The 21,646-nt window shown below is 34.7% G+C and overlaps 1 protein-coding gene across 8 annotated transcripts in view; it reads right to left on the bottom strand.

Moving 5' to 3' along the window:
- The window catches only part of CCDC91 (coiled-coil domain containing 91), a 363,292-nt gene that overhangs the window by 286,407 nt on the left and 55,239 nt on the right, over positions 1–21,646 (bottom strand). For 7 of the 8 annotated variants that reach the window (XM_026457081.1, XM_026457085.1, XM_026457082.1 and 4 more), the window contains 2 exons: positions 14,108–14,151; positions 11,893–11,971 (listed from right to left, as the gene is read on the bottom strand). The exons of the other annotated variant lie outside the window; for it this stretch is intronic. In XM_026457081.1, coding sequence (XP_026312866.1) covers positions 11,893–11,971; positions 14,108–14,137 — 109 coding nt within the window. In that variant the 5' untranslated portion in view covers positions 14,138–14,151. The remainder of the gene's footprint in view (positions 1–11,892; positions 11,972–14,107; positions 14,152–21,646) is intronic. 8 annotated transcript variants of the gene reach the window in all.

Raw genomic sequence — 21,646 nt, 5'->3', positions numbered from 1 at the left:
AAGCCCTGCCTCCCTTACCATCATAGGCATTTGCCTTGCTAATCCTGATCTGGACTCAAACACTTCTGTATCTGATATTCTTCCTAGCAATAATGCAGTACCTACCTCACTCTCTCTATCCTTTTATTATACGCTATTCTGGCACTCCATACCTCCCCTTAAAAGTGTATCCTAGTCATAATTAAACATCTGAACAATTATTTAATTTCTGTGTACCTTAATAGTTTGCAAAAGCCATGAAGGCACACATCTTGTTTGTCTTGTTCGTTCCCGATTGTCTCCCCTGTGCTTGATATACAATAATTTGTTGAATGGGGGAGAAATCAAACAATAGAAGGTTGAAAGCAAACAGTATTACCTCCTAATGTCAAGCAGGATCATAACCAATGAGAATCTAGGTTTTCTTTTAAAAAATTAGAAGTAAATTTCACAAATTTAATCAAACATATTCCACTGAAGCAAAATACTTTGTGTTTAGATTAGTAAGACCAAGAGTTGAAATTGCTTTAAGGTTGCTCCTTTAGGAACCTAATGAATTGGTGAGTAAATGTTTATTCGCATGTTTAATGAACAATTCTATCAGCAAATGTTTCCTTGAAATAAAAAAAAATTAACATTGGGAACCTTTTAAGGGATGGAGGAAGAAAAGTAACAGTTGATTTACAAAACTAAAGCATTTCTTAATAACCAAATTGTGTGTAATATTTTATTACAGTATTTTGTCAACTCTGTATTGTCAGCCACATTGAATTAAAATTTCCTCCAAACCAGCTAAATCACCTTTTATCCACTTTTCTGTGACCTCAGACTTGACAGATACAAAATGATCAAACTCTTCATATCTTTAGCAAACTTTCTATAGGATTAAGTTTAAGTAATAACTTCCCTATTGATTCACAGTTCCAAAGTATATCTCTAAACATCTTTGTGTTCTAAGTACTTCAGAGGCAGTCTCTGTGATTTATTCTAAAATTACCTGGGAAGGTCCATTAACTAAAACAATCTATCTGAGGAGGTCCACAATAAAACTAGCCTTTAACACATTCACTCCAAAAAAACAAATCTAGAAGATTTTCCATTTTAATTTAAATGAAGGAAATTTTCATTAATGAATTATTAATTATTATTTAAAATTATTAAATTATTAAATCATTATTAAAATGATTATCACCTCAGCAATGCTTTAATAAGAAAAAAATTAATGCATACTAGCTGCAAGCCAATATAACCATTTTGATACAAAAACCAGAATTGGGACTAAAAAAAACTGTGATTAGGCACAATAGCAATACCCAAATCATGGAGGATTTTATAACTGCAATTCGTTTGTAAAATTTATTCAGGCGATTCCTAACAACAGGTACAAATCTTTAGTACCCAATACAGAAATTACAACAAAATATTCAGAGGAATATCATAAGTCAAAATTACAACCTCCAAAATTATAATCAAATCATGTTTTACTGATATTCAGGAATCCACAACAAACGAAAAAATAAATTCTAAGCATTTCTACACTTTAAAATCAAATGTCATAAACAGGCAACATCTACTGATCATTCACTGTGTCCCAGCCCTCTCTGGTGCCGCTTAAAATAACGGAGTCATGGGTAGCAGGGCGGGTGGAGGGGACCAGACAGTGAGAGTGGATGCAGGAAAAAAAAGCTGCACCAGTCATCTAGGAAAGACATGATGGTGGCTTTGACTGAGATAGTGACCAGGGAAGTGGAGAGAACTGAAAAGATCCCCACTTTGAATGAACTCAGAAACTACAGAAATTGCTGATGGGTGAGCTATGGAATAGATAATCACAAGGAGAGAATGGGCACAAAAAGGTGTTGGAAGATTCCAGAATCTCAAGAAATCATGGCACCCTCCCACTCCCCCACACCCCCTGCCACAAAGAGGAAGTACCACAAATACAGAAGAGAATACCATCAAGAATTAGAGACACCGTTTAAGAAGCTCAAATGCCCAACCTTTACAAAGAGGAAGGAAGTACATGAAAACCTGAGTAAGTACAAAGTATAAGTTCATTTAAAATACACATTAGAAACAACAGTATTCATTAGGGGCATCAGTAGGAGACATCAAGCCAAGTGTGCATAGGGCATACCTGTCAGAACCTCTGGTTATACTGGCCCTGTAAGTCTCATGTTCCTGTGAGTCCCTCAACCCTGCCTGGCCACCTGAAAATTCATACAGCAGAAGCATTTACTGTTTCCAGCTACAGCTAGGCCGAAGAGTCCAATACAAGAATCTCAGGGGTAAAGGGAGGGAGGAAGTGAGTGATGGAGGTTATTCTGTTTGATTCAGGTCCAGTCTTAGTCTGTGACCTCCATACCAGACACCTGAGGTCGGATTCAAAAATTTTTCTTAGTCTCATATTGCACTATTCATCCACAGTATATTTTAGATGAAATCTACTCTCTCCTCCCTTCCCCATGCCATCCCTACTGAGTAAACAGGATGACAACTTCTACCCTTTGAAGATTCAGACATGGCGCTTGCTCTGAAGCAGTCCTGGGTATAGATAATCACAAGGAGAGAATGGGCACAAAAAGATGTTGGAAGTCCTGGGTATAGCTCTGTGGCCAAAATAATGGAGTGCTCATTCTAATGAACAAGAGGAATTCCAGAACCCAAGGGGAGACTGATATTCTAAGACTTCACAGATTCTATGAAAATGTGGTGTTATAGAATCTAACATTATAGAACAGTCTGTCAGTTTAAGGCTTCGTACTGATCTCTTAAAGGTACTCTGAGGACAGTATAGATGATCATGAGATTCTTCCATGTTGTCATATGTAGCTATAGTTTGTTAATTTTCCAGGTGTATGGTGTTCTATTATATAAATATAATCCAGCCAGGCAGGGTGGCTCACACCTGTAATCCTGGCACTTTGGGAGGCTGAGGTGGGCAGATCATGAGATCAGGAGATGGAGACCATCCTGGTTGACACAGTGAAACCCTGTCTCTACTAAAACTACAAAACATTAGCCAGGCATGGTGGCACACACCTGTAGTCCCAGCTACTCAGGAGGCTGAGGCAGGAAAATCTCTTGAATCCGGGAGGTAGAGGTTGCAGTGAGCCAAGATTGTGCCAGTGCACTGCAGCCTGGGCAACAGAGCGAGACTCTGTCTCAAAAAATAATTATTATTATTATCTTTATATAAGAATATATTATATATTACATGTAAATATATAATATAGTATAAATATAATATTATTATTATTATATATAACCCAAAATATTAAACTTTCTACTTTTGATGAATATTTGAGTTGTTTCTAGTTTGAGGCTATTATAAACAATGTTGCAATAAACGTTATTTTACACATTTAAAAAACACAACCATTTCAACAACCATGCTACTATGAATTTGCCCATGGTTAGCTAAAGAAGACTTTCTTTTTCAATGTACTCATAAAATTATCACCTTCAACGTGGCCAACATTTTCTTATGTATGACCTTAGGTATATATGACCTCAAACATAAAATCTGACACTGTTCAGAGTTAAACAGCATGTTTTGTTCTATGTTTATATCAGTAAAATTAGTAAGTAAACTGTTAATTTTAAATAATCTTTCAAGTCACAGAAACAATATACATTATCATGCTAATTAAAATAGTTTTGTTGAAAATACAAGACAGGTCTGTTTGTAATAGCAAGAATTAAAGTAAAAATAGCTAGTTACATTAGTAATAGTAATCCATGAAAAAGAGTACTATGCAACCACTAAAAATGAATTAGGAAAATCTGTAAATACTTCTACAGAAAGTTCTCCAAATTATTGTGGGAAAAAAAGCAGGGAGTATTACTATGTATATATAATACACTGTCATCCCTATTAAAAAAAATAGACACCACACAATTGCACATTCCTAGAAGATATTCGGATGGTTAAAAAAGAATTTATAAAACTAGTTGCATCAGAAGTGAGACTAGAGAACTAAGATAAAAGAAAAATTTTCACTGTCTATCTTTCGCATTATTTCCCTTTTCTTTCACACTCTTATACTATATATATGTATGTATGTGTCTGTCTCTCAAAAACAATAAAAAGTATCTTTTCTGAGGCCAAAAAATGTAATTCAAGATGGAGAGCTGATTAGAATTGTATACATTGGTGTAAGAATGGTAGGCAATGATTCCTACTGTTACTGAGCCAAATAGAATCTAAGTTTTGTTTTATTTCCGGTGTTTTTTTTTGGTGGGGGGGGCAAACTTAGGATTATAATGATAAAGAGTCAGAGCACTATCTTCATATTATAGAAAAAATATTCATTCCCCAACCTTCATTTTTTAGCAGTATCAGAAAATCCCTATAGCACTATTTTTAAACTATTTTACTTTCTCTAAATATATCCTAAAATATCCTAAAATGCACATGACAGTCTTTAAAAAGCAAATTCAGATTCAGATAGAAAAGATAAAGGTACCATAAAATACTGTAAGAAAAAGCAATGTGAACAGTAATTGATTGTTAAAAGATACCGAAAAAGACAAAGTTTCTCTTAAGAATTACAGTTCTTCACATTAATATTTGTGTTGTTTTTAGAACCACTGCCATTTATTAGATTAGTATTGTCAGTTATACCACACAGTTAAACCAAGCACCATAATTCACCTAGTAAAAGCTACTCATATTACAGATAACAACGACCATAAAATAAAATAATAAACTAAGAATTCAAAATCTCATAGAATTATTTAGATATCATCTAGTCCTTCAATTTATAGATTTGCTAATTGAGATTCACAGAAGTTACATAGTTAGCTGAAGGCAAAGACAGAACTCCTCACTCCACAACAGGGATATTTGACTCTAACCCACACTATAATAAACCTAATTTTCAGAAGTATAGCAAATAACACTGTATACTTCCTATAATATGCATTAATAAAAACATGAACTGCAATAAATTACTGAAAAATTCACATCAAGACTAGTATCTATATGTACAGTAATAATTCACAGCTTTATAGAAGCTATCATCTTAGGCATCATTTTTAAAAACTGGCTCCACAGTAAAAGAAGGTGAGTTAATAACCTCGGAGTTAAACAGAAAATACAAGATGTAGCAAAAAGAAGGTATGTGACAATTTTCTATTCAAATAATCTTTGTAAAGACACTATGAAATTATTAGACTTCAATAGAAATCTGGTTTATGTCCTGACAAAAATGTTTAATGTAGATACAAAGACAGATGGAAAGTTTTTAAGCATTACCTATATTGCCTACTATAAGGCACATATGTGACTATGTAATAAGTCACCTTCAAATTTTACCTCAAATATAAATCAGACAAATGAATTTGATTAACATTGATTATTACTATGTACAAACTACAGATTAATCTGAAGAAAAATACTGAAACAATTTTTCCTCAAACAAAAATTTGTGGACTCAGGTTCTGAGCTCTCATAGATGTGTAACACAGATTCTACTGGAAAAACAGGGTTAGTAAGGAGAGTAACGTGATATTAATAAAATGACCGATTTGTTGTCCTAGGTTTTCCTGGACAGAATGGAGAATGGAAAAATTGAACCATGAAATCAAAAAGGCATCTGTCTTGCAGGTTTCTCTCTGCCAATGTCTTGAGAAAAATGTTTGAACTTTCCTGTTGGCTTTGTATGCAAATAGCTCCAGATGCAAAGTGAACCACATCTAAGTTATTTGGTTCAACATCTGCTGGTCCAATTCCCATTATTCCTTCTAAAGGGTCAGCTTGTGACAGACAGTTTAGTTTGCCCTCTATATAAGCTGTTTGGAAGGAGCTAATTTGGATTAAAGTATCTATCTGGATAGCTTGTTTTTTCCCTTTGATGGTCAATGCATTCTAATGTGGTCTGTGTAGTGCTACAAGGAACTTAGAAACATTAGAAAGGACACTATTCAAGGTTTTGCCTCCCACCGAGCCTTCTAGACAATTTATATTTATACAGTTAAACATAAAAAGTGAACAGTTCTTTGCCTCTAAAACAGCACCACCCACATTGTACACAATGGCAACATGACAACACTTTCTGACATAATATTCTTTTCATGTAGCTGCTATCAAAGATTTGAACTTAAAGTTACTGATGAAAGTGTTTGCCAATATTAACAACACATTTCATGAAACATCCTGTCCTTCTAGATGACAGCTTTTATATGACATCACTGAAAATGAAATAAGGTGCACAGCACATGGCATTTGGTGTCTGAAACACAGTACATTTTCAAACGTATGCTAAGTAAGTGAATGAATGAACAAATGAACAAACAAACCAAATAATTAATTTAAATAAACTCCATGGATTCTGAAACTTTGAGTCTGTTACAATGAGAAAATAAAATAAAAAACATGTAGTAATACCAAACTAAGACTAACAGTTCTTAGAAATTGCAAGGTCAAGTCATGATATAGTCCTTTCAAATCAGTACAGGTTGAGAATTTACATTGGAGAGGGAAAAGGAAGAAATCAGAATATACACACACGCACAAACATATACATATATATACATGCGCCTATATTATTATACACATATATACATATATATTTGTATATAAGAAGATAGCCATTCATTTTGAAAAGTCTCTGCTCTTATTAGTTTACTAAAAAGTAGAGCATTACTAGCCTTATGAACATTTATAAAAGACAGTTACTTGAAAATAATTTTTTTTAAAGAGATTTCTTAGCCAAAAAAATTTACTAATTTAAAAAAAAAATACAATGCTATGAGTAGCCAACTCAAAAACTTTCTTATGTTAGATGCTCTGCAAAGTTGGAAATGATTTTTCTTTGGAAAAAAAGTTTAGAAAAATAAGTTAGAAAAAAAGAAGCAAAAGAACTATATACTACTCTTATTCCTTCTAGATCTGTAATATATTAAACTAAAATTTAGTGTAGTCTCTATTGTTACCTACTGGCATACAGCAGGACCAAGTAAGAGATGAGAAAAGGTCACCAAAACAGCTCTTCTTTCTTTCAGAAAATCTGTGACTGCTCTTGTTAATCATGATTTCCAGGTCATATGTTTGCATTGAGAATGACGAGGAAAGTTAATTGAGCACCAAAAAAAAAAAAAAAAAAGGTTCTTAGCTGCCTTGCTGCCTTTGAGTAATTAGCCAAGATTTCTGAGATTAACATATTTCTGAAGGCAAGTTTGGTTTTGCCTTCTTTCAACTTATGATAGAAAGACTAATTATCCCCAAAGAATTAAAAATAAGAAGAGTTAACAAAGTAAATCTGCTCTACTCAGTAAGAAATGATTACTAACCATTGTTTATTAAAAAGGCACTGTGCTATGCTAGACACCTAGGATTCAACAGGTTTATTAAAACACAGTCACTGCCCTCCAAATCTCAGACTAACATAGACATAAAGAGATGGGAGTCATACTGATCAAATATTTTAAAAATACAAATTAGACACCCATGTTTATAGCAGCATTATTTACAATAGTCAAAGGTAGAAGCAACCCAGTGTCCATCAACAAATGAACAGAGAAACAAAATGGAGTATTATTCAGGCTTAAAAAGGAAGTAAATTCTGATACATGCTACCACATGGGTGAACCTTGAGAACATTATTCTAAGTAAAATAAGCCTGTTACAAAATGACAAATACTGTATGATTCTACTTTATGAAGTATCTAGAATAGTCAAATTCATAGAAAATAGGATCGCAGTCGCCAGGGTCTGAGGGGAGAGGGCAATTGGGAGTTGTTTGGTAGATACAGTTTCAGTTTTACATATACAATACTGAACTGTATACTTAAAAATAGTTAAGACGGCAAATTTTATGTTATATTTGTTTTACCACAAATTTTAAAAATACAAATTAGCATATGCTAAGGACCAAACAACTGGTACAGAAATAAAAGAACGGTAAACTCAGAAGGAGCAGCAGTTAATGAGATGCAGAACAAAGTCAGTGACAGCTCCATACGTTTTCTTGAAAGAAAAGTAAGACTCAAGTAAGTGGATGGAAGATGAGGTAACTAATACAATCAGGAGCAATGACAAAAATATAGGAACAGACAATGGGAACACTATGTGGACCACAGTTTGGCTTACAGGCTTCAAGCGGAATAGCATGGAAGGCAATGTGGAGGGTTAGGCTATGAAATAGAGAGGAAAATGCTTAAAGAAAGGCAATTCTCCTTGGATAGCTTTCACTAAAATAAAGTAATAATTTATACATGTTTATGGAGAGTAAACGAAATAGGAAAAGAGCTTGATAATTTCATATTCATTCATCTCTTATTTACATTCTCCAATTTCTATGATAACAAGGGTATAAAGACACATTTTACAGGTTAAATACTATAACTTAAGGAGATACAGGCCGAGAGATAATACTTTGTACAAAGTATCAGCATGCACATTTCATTTATTCTTACTGACAATTCATTAATTTCATCATCAACATTGCCTATAAGCTAGCATTTTAAGAGTTCACTATGTAAATAATGCTAATATACAGTAAGATGCATGTCTTGAGGTACCTCAGCCTATTGACAGAACTGCAGGCTATACAGACACTTTAAGAAATACATTAATTATCCCAGTTGCTATCACAAAATCCTCCTCCACCTACTCGCCTGTCCTGAAGCAGTAGAATCACGAGGCTCACCAAACCCACCTCACTATTTAACAAAATCCTTTATCCTAACCCCAAGAATGAAGACTTTTATTTTCCCCAAAAAACTTTAAAAATGTAAACCAAATGTTTCTTAGTTCTCTTCTTGGATTTTAAGTTGTGGTAAAGCTTGGTTAATTATCATCTCTTTCTAAAATATTTTCCATATGGATTATAGACAGCTAAGATAAAGGTAGGTGGGAAAAAAAGGAGAAAATTACTCTTTTCTTAAACTGAAAAGAATCTGCCTTAGATTTCTTAAGGGTTCCTATCTTCTCAGGTCTTTACTGTGGAAATGATTACATTGTTATGCTACGTAAGCTGTTCACATCACACTCACCTAAACAACTTCCAACTACCTGAATCAGAGGCAGACTTCTCCAGGCAGAGAAAGACAAACTAACAAAGGAAAAAGACAGCTTTGGTTGAGCAAACATGTACCATGTCTTTAACTTCAGCCCTTAGCCATGTTTCTTATTCTCCATTTTGCAAGTCACTGTGAAAATCCAGAAAGAGTTAATTCTTCAGATCCAATTTTTCAAAGGGAGTAAGGGAAAAAAGAGTGTGTGAGTGTGAGTGTGTGTGTATGCCAGATGACTTGTCCTTTAATTCCAGTTTCACGAAGGTTTGAGAATTTTACCCACTAATATACAGACATGTGCAGATGTGACATATAATGTTCACTCCTAGAGAACAGGAGTTAATTTGCTCATAATATACAATTCTTTAGAACTTTGCCACCTTATTATTATAATAAAAGAGACTGCTTATGCTTTCATAAAAAGTAAAGAAATACAATTTGCCTTAAACTTCCAATCTACTGAAATCATTCCTCAAAAGCCACTTATGACCATCTATAGTTTTTTTCTCAGCCTCCAATCTCACTGACCTCTCTAATGACTTTGGCACCAGTGCCCATAGCTTCTTTCAAATTTTCTACTTCTAGTTTCTGTGTTGCAGCACTGGCCCAAAATCCCCTTACTTCTCAGACCTCTTTTACTTCCTCCTATTCCCCACCTTAGAACATCCAAATTAATCTACTGAACCTTATTCTATCTATGTACTGCTCCTCCCAGCAATCTGCTACAGCTTTAAGTGTCATTATCAACGGGAAAACTCCTAAACCAAGAATTCCAGCCCTAACCTTTCTTCTGAGTTTCAGGTCCCTTAAATATATTATACATGTCTAACATTAATTCATTAAGGCCCATCTGTCCCAAACCAAGTCTCAAATTCTCTATTTCTGTTCATGGTAACACCATTCTTTCAGAATCAAGACGTAAAACCTCAAAAATCAATTTTAACTCCTTCACTGTCACATCCAGACAGTCCTGTGGATAACTCTTTCCAAAAAACCTGAGTTACTGAAAAAGAACTGAAAAAGAATCTGAAAGAATACATGTCATCCCTAAACACAGTTATGTGTATCAAATGATAAAACTTTTTAAAACCATTCTGTCATCCACACAATGCAAAGAGTACAGTTGCTCTGCCTACTTTACAATAAACAAATGCAGGACAGCATACTAAAAGTCCTGAGCCACTATATAAATATAATCTACTATCCCAGCTCTCCCTATCCATTTCCAATGCCATCCTAATCTGTTCATTCATTCAGTTACTAATTCACTTATTCACTTTATTCTTTATTCATCCTACAAATATTTATTGAGAGCCAACTATAAGCCAGTTACTATGCCCCATATTTAAGACATAACAACAGGACAAACAGACATAGTGGCTAACACACAAAACTTGCTGTCCAACATGAAAGTTAGATAATAGATGCATATAGACACTGGAAGGTTTGCTGGGAATGTGACCCAGAAAAAAAAAATTAAAGCAAGAAATAATACTTTTAAAACACAGGAGTTAGTATCGTAAGGGAGTAGAAATGAACGCAATGAGAAGCAATAAAGACAATTCCCAGCAAAGGAAATAACAAACAGCCCTCAAAGAAGAATGAGCATCCTAACAACGCCATCACCTTTCTCTCATTTGCACTTTTGTTCCATTTATCTTTCTCTCTTCAAAATCTTTCCTCATTCTCCCATATCTGCCTATGGAAATTATATGCACCCTTCAGAGACCAGATCAACTATATATATTTCCAGCTGCCAGGTTAGTACTTGACTCAGACCAGGTATGAAAATAAGAATTTGCAGCCGGGCGCCGTGGCTCAAGCCTGTAATCCCAGCACTCTGGGAGGCCGAGACGGGCGGATCACGAGGTCAGGAGATCCAGATCATCCTGGCAAACACGGTGAAACCCCGTCTCTACTAAAAATATACAAAAAACTAGCCGGGCGTGGTGCCGGGCGCCTGTAATCCCAGCCACTTGGGAGGCTGAGGCAGGAGAATGGCGTGAACCCGGAAGGCGGAGCTTGCAGTGAGGTGAGATCCGGCCACTGCACTCCAGCCTGGGCAACAGAGCGAGACTCCGTCTCAAAAAAAAAAAAAAAAAGAAAAGAAGAATTTGCTAAATAAATGGATGATAAAATCATCATTCTTACCAAATGACAAATCTATTTCATATTGCAAATATCCATTTGCCTACATTATCTACCCTTGAAGTAAAGGACTAGACTAAATTCCATACATCTCCGTATCCCCATAGTGCCTAATGCATAATAAGCATTTGATTAATATTTTACAATAAACAACTGTAACATTTGAGGTCTAGGCAGAGCCGTTGAAGAAAAATACTTTCATATTCTAACTTTAACAGATTTAATAGAAAACTCTGAAAGCTCAAAATATTCTTTTGACATAAATTAATATTAAACATGAGGTCTTCCAAGAAACATCTGTCAATAATGGATTTTGTAATTAATTTTCAGAAGGCAATTTTAATTTTCAATACCTTTAAGTGATTTTATTGCAAACACACTTCTAAATTTAAATGTGTTGGAGATGATAAATTATTTTTGGACTATAAAAAGGAGTCTTTAATGAACTGGACAACCTAAAAAAGTTATTGGGCACCTCACCTTCCAAAAACCAAGATAAATTGAAAAATGTAAATTATATTTTAACTTCATTTAATGTTCCTGATATCATCTTTAGAATCAGGCCTCAACAAAATGTGTTACATAATTCACAATTTGTTATTATAAAAACCTAAAGAGTAAATCTGGATCACTCCATTTTTCAGATCAGAGAAGGACAAGTGAAAAAGTGAGAAACAGGGTTTCAAAGAATAGCCAAAAATGTTACACGGGGAAAAAAAAAACCTAATTCCTGGATACCAATACCTGTAGGAAAGGCAGCCCAAGGAATAGCAGGAGACGTTGTTTGAGTTTCACCATTTCCACCATCAAAAGTCTCCGCAGCCTACAAAACAAAGGCAAGATTATTTTAGAAGATGTGAAAAGCAGAAATGCTATTTAAGTGATCAAGCACTCCAGTTCTACAGGCATATCTTCTATAATACACCAGACACTTCCATATTCCCTCTAAATAATTGCTAAATAATTGCATGATAACTGCCACCACTCCTATCATGACTCGCCACCCCCAGTACCCATGCTTTATTATCTTCAAGTAAAAATTTTCCTTCCTTATTCAAATAACTCTACTGTTTAGTCAATAAAATTTTTATTTTATATATCCTTAATCACATTTTCACTTGTAAACTTTATATTTAAGTATTTTAACTTACCACATTTAACTATCTATGTAGGAAAAATATTTGTCTTTAAAAATATATAGACACCAAATCCTTCTAATTAATTAGCACAAGACCCAATTAGAGATTAATTCAAAGAAATAGGATTCATCTGTCTTGAATAATATACTACCTAGAGTTAATAGCATTCAATATTTAGAGAATTCCCAAAACTCAAGTTTTCAATTAACAAGCCGTCCTATTTTGTAACAATTACCGAATATTGAGTTTTTAGGTAAGAGCACAGAGTTTTCTGTCAGTTAGATGCCCAGGTCACAGCAAATTTTCTACTAACATTAGAGCCAGAATTTCAGTTTGTATTCTCCATTGAGTTGCCAACGCCTTAATGAGAAGTTAAAAGGGGTAATCTGATACAGGAGCTAAGTGACACAGAATACAGTAGCTATTCTCTACAACTATGAAAAATGAACATATTTTATATAATCAAGGGTAGAGACCTTCCCTATTTATACAGCAGGATGTGGAAAGAAAAAAAAAAAAAAACCTAGTAATTACAATTAAATTGTAATATTGGTTAACCTGTACCTATGTAGTATTGAAAGGAATCAATTTGATGAATATAACAAAGTGTAATACTGTTACTCTACAGAACACTATCCACTGTATTTTTTTCCTGAATAATACATGAAGTGTGGTTTAAATAAAGAAGACTATGCCAGACTGTAACCTTCAAATAACAACTTCCAAACAATAAACTAAGCCAGATGGTATCTGAAACATACATTTTCCTCAAGGCATTTTAACAAAAAAAAAATGTTACATTTCAGTAACATAAATAAGATTCAATCACTCAACAAAACCCAAAACATTAAGCAAAATCCAGAAAGCATACAAAGTGTGCTTTAACAAAAACCAGTTTTAGATGAAACAGAGAAAACAGGCATGTCTATACTCCACATTGACTGATTTTAAAGATCAGCAAAAGAGAAGATCCTAACAAAAACCTCACACCATTCTTTGATGAAATTCACAACACTGAATATATACTTAACATCTTATTTATCCTATTAAGGTCATTAATTACACTCCCTAGTTTTTATAATTCCCTTTTTACCAAATCCAAAGTCGGTAAAATTCTTTAAAAAAAAAAAAAAAAATCACAGCATTCACTTGATGGTAGTTCCAGGACTTGAGCTCAGGCCTCCTGACTCCTAATCCAGAGATTTTCCTGCAAGACTATACTGGCTCCATAAAAATAACTGGGTTATAAAATATTTCAATAAAATGAACACACACTGAAAAGGATTAAGGAAAAGACAGTGTTTCTTCAGCTAACAATTTCCACTTACAAAGTATCCATTCCTAACCTACTACAATAATCTAATAATACAAACATACTAATTAACTTTATAACCACCAAAAGGCTATGTACTTAATATACTAAATCAACTCATTACAGGTATAGCCATGCAAATATGTGACAAGATCTTTAGTACTCATCCATCATCTCACAAGTATTTCCTAATAGAGATGTATCCCAGTAAAATCATCTGATGACAATTTTTTAAATCTTTCCTTTAGTGCTTAAACTGGTAGCACTTAATTACCTCAATTTAAACCATTCCTATGGGCAAGTCCAAATGTTCCATAATAATACATCAGTTTTAATTTTTAGAGAGTTTTTTTAATTTTTCTTGATTTCATCTTTTTACTCCAGAATTACATTAAAATGATCAAGGAAAGATCATGAATGCCAATGAAATACAATACATTTTCAAAATAGTTTACTCCATTGTAATCCCACAAAGTTAAAACAAACTAATGTAAGTAACAGTGCATACCTCAAAACCACCAAAATCATCATCATCCATTCTTCAAGTGGCACCTGAAAAATATAAGATATTGAAACAAGCCCCCACACACACAGTCATTTATGTCAAAATACTCTCCAACTTAAAAGTATACATATTTATTTGTAAATTAAAATTATTTCTGTCTATGCATTTTTAACGCAAAAAAGAATTTGCAATTGGCTTTTACTTTTTGGCAAAATTAGCAATTTCTGTAACTTTTTCAGCAACCATGTATTTTGCCATTTTATGTTGAGATGCCAGGAGTGGAAAAATATTCTTTTACATTTTAATTTGCTTTTCCCAAATTGGCACTAGCGTTCAATTCAATAATGCTTCCTGCTTTTTGCATCTATTCCTCAGTTGTCTGGCAACATCAGCACAAACTCCAGCTAAGAACAGGACTGTGGTGAGTTTTTGGAAATCTGTCCCCCACCACAAAGGTTCTTCCCTCGGTTTCAGGGCCAACACTGATTTAGATTTTCAAAATTGATCAGCATTTTTGAGCTGTGGCCACAACTTTTGGATCATTTTGATATGTGTATTTTTAGCTGAAACTGCTCTGCACTTTTGGAAAAATGTGGAGCAAGTTACTAGGCTGATCAAGATAAATCAAGTCATGTATTCATGGGAGATAAGGGATGAGAAAAACACAAAAAAAATCCAGAATTCCTCTTTTCTTTACTCTTAAAGTATGTAAGAGAGACAAGCACTCAAATAATATTTGCCTTTTTAGTCCTAAAAGTGTATCACAAAAATGAACCGATAAAACCATTAGTATCACGGCTTTAAAAAAAAAAAAAAAAAAAAAAAAGGAGCAGCAGCTTTATCAAACAAACCATGCAAGAACTAAAAAACCTGAAAAGGTGAAATTAGTAACAGAAAGTACACATTAAAATGAAAAATAAGTTCTCATTTAGATTGTTTCTTAATTTACAATTTGGAACCTATAACTGTGAATCTATAGCTGCAAGTAATACTCTAGTCAATAATAATTGGTTTCTTTTTCTATCATTCAAAAGTGAACATATGACAAAATAATCTGTACAACAAACTTCCATGACAGGAGTCTGTCTTTGTAACAAACCTGCACATGCACCCCTTAACCTAAAAGTTAATTTAAAAAAGCAATGTTTTAAATTAAAAAGAAAACTTTAAGTGAACACACCCAAATGTTTAATTATAGTTTCCTTGACTCAGTAATACAAGATGGACTTGATTACAGGAAAACAATCCTTTCCCACTTCTAAAATACAAATAGCTACACATATTAAACTATATGTTAAACAATAACCTTAAGGGCATTTTCTAAGGTCATTTGCTTTAAGTAGTCATCTATATCCGTGCTTTACCTTCTCGAAACTAGTGCTAACACCTTCAAAAACAAAATTCAAAAAACTGTCAAAGAAAAAAACAGTGAAAACATTAATTTCAAGGACTGTTTTGTTTTAATAGGCAAAGCAAATTATTTTCACAGAAACTCAGTAGGTAATGACACTAAAAAATATATATTTAGACAGAAACATATTATAAATAGGAAAAGTACTAAATTAAGCAGAATATAATCATGGTATCATTACCATTACTCACAATCTTAGCAATCTGATGAAAATTTTTTATAAAATGTATTTTTCCAAAAATTAAAACTAAGCAGGTCATCCACATATAGCACTTAAAAAATATAAACCAGACTTTCAGAAACTTTTGATGATGCTTAGTTTGAAATGGAACTCACATTATGTTGTGTTGCAAGTGAACAGAAATCTGTATGTGGCTACATTTTTCATGAAGAAATTATGAAAGAAGAGTGATATGGACATTAAGAATTAACCAAGTCAAACTACAAACATCAACTTTCTCTTTCCCACATGTATGTCATGAATCTCAAGAAACAAAAAATCTTTAGCATCTACATATGCTATACTCAAATAATATGGTTTCAAAAGAATGGAATTTTTAGAGTAATGCTTCTATGTGTTTTCTTAAGTCACTTCCCAATAAATTATTTGTAAGGTGACAGAAAATTTGAAAATAAAAATACCCATGTCTAACAATCATTTCAGCTTGTTTGACTGTGGTAATGAACCAAATACCGTCAGTTTCCTAAGTTCTGATTTAGCTCTGCAAAAGAACATACTAGTGACCACTGATATTTTCCAGACTCCAGCAACTTTTACATATTCAGTGGCTCACACCTGTAATCCCAGCACTTTGGAAGGCTGAGGTAGGCTGATCACCTGAGGCCAGCAGCAGTTCAAGACCAGCCTGGTCAACATGGTGAAACCCTGTCTCTACTAAAAGTACAAAAAAATTAGCCAGGCATGGTGGCACACAACTGTAATCCCAGCTACTTGGGGGACTGAGGCAGGAGAATTGCTTAAACCTGGGAGGTGGAGGTTGCAGTAAGCCGAGATCACGCCATTGCACTCCAGCCCAGGCAACAAGAGTGAAACTCCATCTTAAAAACAAACCAACAAAAAAGCAGATGATAGTCTTCCTTTTATTTTCAAAGAAATATTAATACATTTAAAAAAGCAAATATGTCCCAAGTTTCTTAACATATAATACTAGAAAAATATTTTTTAAAGCAATAATCTTTCTCCAAATAATTGAGACTTCAATTCCTGCAATAGTTTATTTCCAAGCATTTTAAATAGGAGAAAATTAACAGCATTGACTTGTAAAAATGAAATTCATAAAATACAAAAATCAACAGTTTTTAAAAGGAAATATACAAATGTGGGCTTTATGTATTTAGCTACTCCAATACATTTAAAATATTTACTTTATCTAAAGTTCATTCCTATCAAGTGTTTTAGAATATTTTGGCATTTAACATTATAGCCCATTAAACTACAAATATTATAAGAATGTAGCAACAGCAAATATATCTGACATCTAAGTTACAGAATCATAAGCCTGGCCAAAACATTAACAGATCACGTAATTCATTCTTTTGTGTCATGGCAGAAAGACAGGGGTATACTTCATTATGATTAGGAGTCTACACTCAAAGTTTTCACAATATCAAGGTCTAACAATTCTCAGACTTCTTTACATCTAAGTTAAATCTCTTTTTTTTTGCCTTATTGTATTAATTGCCTACTTTGCTAGTGTCAATATTTAATACACTGCTGATATTCTAAAAATGTTTTACAAGAAAGACACACAAAAGGACAAAACATATACTGAATACACAATGTTATAAACTTTTATTCAGCAATTCTGTATCAGTTAAGGTCCTCAAAGAACTTATAGTCTGGTGTAGGGAGGAGGGCAGAGTGCAAGAAAAGCATGCAAATACAAATAACACGAGATGTAAAAGAGTCTTAAGAGAGAAGAAAAAATTTATAAGGTAGGAAGAAAGATTTTCAGAAGATGATATATCTGGTTGGAAGCACCATTAAATGCCTAAGGTAGAATGAGACATTGAGAAAGATCTGACAGAAAATGTCAAATGGCACATTAAAACACACATTTTATTCATCTTTACGGAAAGGTATCCCTCTAAGATAACAAAGATTTCTTTTGATTGTTGGCTTCTGCATAAAAACGAGGTCAAAGAGAATGTGAAATGAGAAAACTGCAAGAAATTTCAAAGCAAATACAAGGAAAATGAGTCACTGGAAAAATGAGAATCACATTTATGAATACATAAGAGAATCCTCAAAAGGCTCTGTTTGGGTGAGAGAGAAGGGACAAAATGGAGGAAGGTGAACAAGATGGCACAGTCCCCATTGCTTCCCGGTTCTTCATCACTAACTTTCCCCGTGCCCGGGAAAATACAGATCAACTGAGCATGCGCCAGGTGACGTCAATCCGAAGATATGGAAACTTACCCGGCCACGCCTATGGAGACGCCCCTATCACGCCCTTACCCGCCCATTGCCCCCCCCCCCCCCGCACCCCTCCTGGAAACGCCCCCCCCCCCCCCCCCCCCCCCCCCTCCCCCCCCCCCCCCCGTACCAAAGCAAAAAAGCCCCCCCCCCCCCCCCCGCTGGCAGGAGCCGGTGTGACTTCTTCCGCCCCTCTTACTTGTGGACCAGAGAACCTCACCCGAGATCGCCCGCGCCCTGGCCCCATACCTGAGGACCGGAGAACCTCACTGGAGAGTGTGTGCATATTTGCAATAAAAGGCTGCTGCTTTCTTACATACTTTGGCCTCATGTTTAATTATTTAGCTCTCCTAAATTAAATTAAATTAAGACAGGCTCAGCAATGGGCAATACTAAAAGTTAGGTAAAAGTGAAACTCAAAATTAGGAGTCATAGGTATACGCTAAGACCCCTCCCAGAATCTGTAGCACAACTCGGTAACCTACAATTTATGACCACACCAGAAAACTGGAGGCTCATTCCCTGGACAGGGTAAAGCTGAGGGTCTCCAGGCAGGAAGATACCAACACAGGTGAACTAGGTGAAGTTATATCTTGGGGAGGGGAGAGGGTGGTTAAATATGTAGACCAGTAACTCCAGTCATCTTTCACTACTCAGCAACCAAAACAACAGCAGCTGGGCTGAAACCCCTTATCAGAAGAGCTGCAGATTCTTCTCTGATTAATCTAATCAACCCATGAAGGGGACCTTACCAGACGTTCCACAAAGAAACAGCTCACTCACGAAACACTTATTTGACAAACCCCACCCACAAGCACCAAATTTCCAATTAGCTTCTAATTTTAGTAACAGGCAGAACAGCGTAAAGGCTAAAAGAAGGGACTATAGAGTTTAAGATGGATGGATTCAAATTCCAGCTCTGACACTTACTGTGTACACTGGGCATTTTACTTAAAATACTGTGTGCCTCAGTCTCCTCATCTATCAAAAATAATAATAGCTAACTCCTAAAGTCAGTACAAGGATTAAATATGTTAAAATATTTGAAGCACTTAGAACAGTATCTGATACATTCTAAGCATTATGTAAGTGCTTGCTACTTTATTAGTGCCTCACTCTTACATGTGAACAGACTATCAAGGACCACCAAAGAAATGAAGAAAGCATCTAATTAAAAGAAAAAAAAAGAAGAAGAAGAAAAAAAAATAGAGACCAACCCATAAAAGAAAACTAGGATGAAATAAACAAAGACTATCCAAGAAAGAAAAAAACAAAACCATAGTATCTTCAGAAAGTTAACAACAGAAGATAGTTCATCCATGAATTAAGTATTCTTAATTCATGAATACTTATTGGATGCCCTAATTTCAGGGGAGAAGATGATTAAGATAGGAGTAAACAACAAGACTGAGGCCTTGGAAATAAAAAAATATATAACTGCAGAAATGAAAAACTGCAGGGTAGAAAATAAAATTAAGGAAATTTTCTTTTAAAAAAGTATAAGATAAAAAAATGGAAAGTCCGAGTAAAAACGAAGTTATAAGATCCAGCCTAAGATATGTAATATCTAATTATTAGGATTCTAGGAGTACTGGAAAGACAGAAAAGAGAAAACAAAAGGAAAGAAATCATCAACAAAATAATTCAGGAAAATTTTCCAAAACAAAAGGATATTATATCCAGTAGTGGGTATATCAAGTATCCAAGAGAAAAAAAGAACAAAAACCCACAGCAAGGCACAGTAGAGACAAAGTGAAGATCCTACAAGCTTCCAGAGGGAAAACAGGCTTCATTCAAAGGATCAATAACATAATGATCTCACACTTCACAACAGCATCATTGGAAGGTAAAAAAACAATGGACCAATGCTTTTAAAATTCTGAAGGAAAATGATTTACAACATAGAATTCTATATTCGGCCAAATCAACATATAATTGAGGGAAGAATAAAGACATGTTCACATCTGTAAAGTCTCAAAACAATTTTTATTGCACACTTCCTTTAAAAGCTATGGAGTAAACCAAGAGAATAAGACAAGAAAGAAAAAGACATAGGATTAGAAAAGATCCCACTAAAGTGAAAAGCAAAGGGATTTATCCCAGAATAACAGTGAATTGAGTTCCACAATACCTATGTAGCAAGAAGAGATACCTCCAGTCTAGACTGGAGCAGATCAGAAAGCTCCTGAGAGATGTATTCAAGAAATGAAATAGACTAGCTCGTATGTTTTACCACCATGAGTGTAATTTTAAACAACTAGGGGAAAGTTCAGAGTTGAATTAGTGACCAGAGAACTAACCAAATGAAAACGGAGAAGTTGGCCAGGCGCGGTGTCTCACGCCTGTAATCCCAGCACTCTGGGAGGCCGAGGCGGGCGGATCATGAGGTCAGGAGATGGAGACCATCCTGGCTAACAGAGTGAAACCCCGTCTCTACTAAAAAATACAAAAAATTAGCCAGGCATGGTGGCGGGCACCTGTAGTCCCAGCTAACCGGGAGGCAGAGGCAGGAGAATGGCCTGAACCCGGGAGGCGGGGCTTGCAGTGAGCTGAGATCACCCCACTGCACTCCAGCCTGGGCGACAGAGCCAGACTCCGTCTCAAAAGAAAAAAAGAAAAAGAAAAAGAAAACGGAGAAACCAGTATGTAGGAGATGAGGAGGCTGGAAAAGCATGGAGGACACAGAAGACAGCAGTATTTCATAGCAAGCCTTATTACAATTTTAAACTATGAGCACAAAAAAACATGGCATGATGAGCCAACTACCTATTAGTTCTATCAAAATATTCTGAGAAAAACTCAAGAAAGTTTTTCTTTACAAAACCAACCATAAAACACATAAATGCTTTACATTTGCATTTACGCAACAAATAAATTAGGATTTTTCATAACAGTCTCCATTATAACATCTTCCCATATTACAAATATTCATACAAAATGTAAGATTGTATCTCTAGACATGAAAGTTGCTCAAAACCTAACCAACCTGCACCTCTCCCCATCTAAAAAAAAAACCCTAATAGAGAAAAAGACATTTGATAACTGACTTCGAAAAATAAAATCTCAAGAGAACACCCAAATTATCTGATCATCCCCAAATATTCTATTAGTTAACACTATCTACTTAGCATTTAACTAAATCTCCATCTGATCTGGAAAACTACTTGCTAACATCCTCACAGTCGCAGTAATACTTTTCCATTTGATCCTGTTTAATGCTATGTTTCCTAGAAGCGATTTTATTTTCTGACTTTTCTGGGCAAACAGAAATTAAAGAAAACAGAACAAAGGAAATACACACACACACACTCACTCTCAAACCTCAAAGTTAAGAATAGAAAGCAATTAAGACTGAGATAATTAGAAGAGTCAAAACATGTAAGATCAGAATTTCAGGCTTATTGGGTCAAGAAAATGTAACTGTCTACCTAAGTATATAAGAAATCTGGAGGTAGTGTGGAGATCCTTTATTCTTCTTTTTTTTTTTTTTTACCCTCCAGCAATTGAACTGAGCAGTTCCTAGCACATAGTAAGGGCTCAAAGATTATTTTTGAATTAATACCTTCAGAATAAATGACTGAATGAAAGCAAATTAGTTGCTAACACTTCCCACATGGCTTCCTTTTCCCTCTTACTTTTCCAAGAAAATTACATCGGATCTTGGGCACTAGAGGACCCAGTTGCTAGCATTAAA

Source organism: Piliocolobus tephrosceles, chromosome 10, assembly GCF_002776525.5.
Source record: "Piliocolobus tephrosceles isolate RC106 chromosome 10, ASM277652v3, whole genome shotgun sequence".
NCBI lineage: Eukaryota > Metazoa > Chordata > Mammalia > Primates > Cercopithecidae > Piliocolobus > Piliocolobus tephrosceles.
Note: the sequence above shows the minus strand (reverse complement) of the source record. Positions and strands in the feature narration are given on the sequence as shown.